Source organism: Propithecus coquereli, unplaced genomic scaffold (assembly GCF_000956105.1).
Source record: "Propithecus coquereli isolate 6110/MARCELLA unplaced genomic scaffold, Pcoq_1.0 Scaffold3693, whole genome shotgun sequence".
In the NCBI taxonomy this organism is placed as follows: Eukaryota; Metazoa; Chordata; class Mammalia; order Primates; family Indriidae; genus Propithecus; species Propithecus coquereli.
In genome coordinates, this window is record NW_012149389.1 from 19,108 (window position 1) to 21,403 (window position 2,296).

A 2,296-nucleotide genomic window follows, 5' to 3' on the forward strand; every position below is an offset into this window, starting at 1 on the left:
TTAAAGGTAAGCATTATTTTCCAAATTTAGCTATCTGAGTTCTAACATTAGGGAACTTAATGATAAATAAAAATATAGACTAAGTAAAACTGGAGCATATACCCACATAAATATGGGTTAGTTCCTACTAAACTGCACTCTACTCATGGCTGATCAGCTGCTGTCTCTGTGTTGTTCTGCACAGAGCTTCTTTGGATGTAAGTGTTTGCATACAATTTCGGGTCTGCCCACTGGAAAAAAATGATGTTACCTCTAGTGCTGAAATAAACCAAGGCTTTGTGTCTCTTACCTTTGCCATGGCCTCTCCCATCCTCCAAAAGCGGCACGACGATAGTGTTGTTCACATTTCCAGGTGACCTTACAGCTGTGTAGACAACAGGCACCGACTGTACCACCACAGGGATGCGGTGAACATGACTCAGTTTGTTAGACTGTAAATTCATGGGACTTGAAGGTGGTACAGGATGGATAATGTGCAAAAACTGCTGGCCTCCCACGCCGGATGCAGAGGCAACAAGGGGCCCTGGAGTTAATACTGTTGATGAAGATGAGGCTGAAGATACTGATGTTATGACAGTTGGGGACGAGGCTGGACGACTAGACGACGACGAAGAGGTTGAAGTGGAAGAAGGTGAGGAGGCAGACGCTGTCATGGAAACCGGGGAGGATGAAACGGCGGTAGGGGATGTCCTGGCTTTGTTTATTGACAAGTCCACTGGTTCAGTCTGTGTTTGGAAGTGATCGACAGATAGCGAGTCCTCCGGGGGCTCCCCTTTCACGTTATTTAGCAACAGGGGAACAGCTTCCATATCGGGGTAGGTGTGGACGTTTGGAGACTGTGGGGAGAAAAATGGAACACGTATTTACCTTTGTTAATCACGCTTTTAATAGATGCATGATTTATCGCTTGAACGTTTATTCATTTTTCTTTTACTGCTATGGACCATTAATCATCCCCCTATTATTCGAAGGATCACTCTGTGACAGTCGCTGTGATTAAAACTGAGGGTATAAAAGTACAAAACAGAGTAAGACAAGGCCTCTACCGTAAAGACATTTTCATTCTATGGGAGAAACAGACAATTGTTAAAATACAGTGACATATATGCTCTATGGAGGAGAAAAATTTATAAAATATACTTTATATATTATACTTTTAAAATAATACTCTCCCATAAAATAATTATGGCTAATAAAAGAGATATCTCTTTTGTTTCCTTCATTAGTGAATCAAAATTATATAAAAAGTCAGAAGCAACATTAAAATTATTGTTAATTAACTTCATAATAAAACATTATTTTTCTTAAGTACTATCATACAAAGATTGGATTCTATCATGTACACATACACACATCTATAAAATAATGTAATATGCAAGATTGCATGTTTCGCTACTTGCTAAATCCTAATTCTTAAAAAATTTATAATCACATTTCTAAATCATAAAGGAAAATAAATACCTGATTTGGCCTTCAGTTATGTTATTGTCATTCGAATCATTTGTTCATTTCAATCCGAAGTATTAGCAATATCAAAGAGAGTTCAGCTCCAGGAAAATCCATGAAAAGTCTCCCTAACTTCTCTTTTTCCTCTACCTTTTGACTAGAGGATGGCAGGGCTAGTTCCTGACCCATAATAGCACAAAAGAAAAAGGTTCCCAGGTAAGCAATGTGTGCCTGCATCTGAAGTTTGCAGTCTAAAATCCCCATATGCTCTGAATCATGAGATTTTAACTCTGTGAAACTGGGAAGATGAAATTTATTTCATGTGCTACCAAGAAACTCACTGCAAATAAAACAATAAATTGCCAATGGTGAATGAACAATTTTGTAGCATATGTTTGCAACAATTTCTCGAAATTCACAATCAAATGTTACTTCCATGTATTAAATCTTAACTCACGTAAGAACTAAAACAACCATGTTTACTAGCATTTATGAGGAGGCAGTGTTTTATGTATTCAATCATATTTTAATTATAGGCCTCAGTAGTAATACAGTGTCAAAGCAAAAAGTAATACAACCTAAGTCTTAATCCATCATCATTTCTAGGCTCTGAAGACAAAATATATACGTATGTATTCAGTTTAAAAGGGAATGAGTCAATGATTACGGGCATTTTACATTTCTGTGGAGGGGGGGGCTTATTTTTTAGATTCACGGGTAGAGAAACAAGAATAGACAGTTATCACAATTCCTTCTAGTAAGAATTGGTAAAAAAAAAAAAAAAATAACATCAGTAGAAAATAACTTCATGATCAAGTGTACAACTATCAAATTTAATTAATTATTACAC

At 36.8% G+C, this 2,296-nt stretch overlaps 1 protein-coding gene across 1 annotated transcript; it reads right to left on the minus strand.

The window, feature by feature from the left end:
* Positions 1-289: 289 nt before the first annotated feature.
* Positions 290-831, minus strand: KLF12 (Kruppel-like factor 12; the record flags this gene model as incomplete). The annotated part of the gene is made up of 1 exon (XM_012651720.1): positions 290-831. A coding segment is annotated over exon 1 (520 nt), but the record flags the coding sequence as incomplete, so codon positions are not given.
* Between the last annotated feature and the right edge of the window lie 1,465 nt (positions 832-2,296).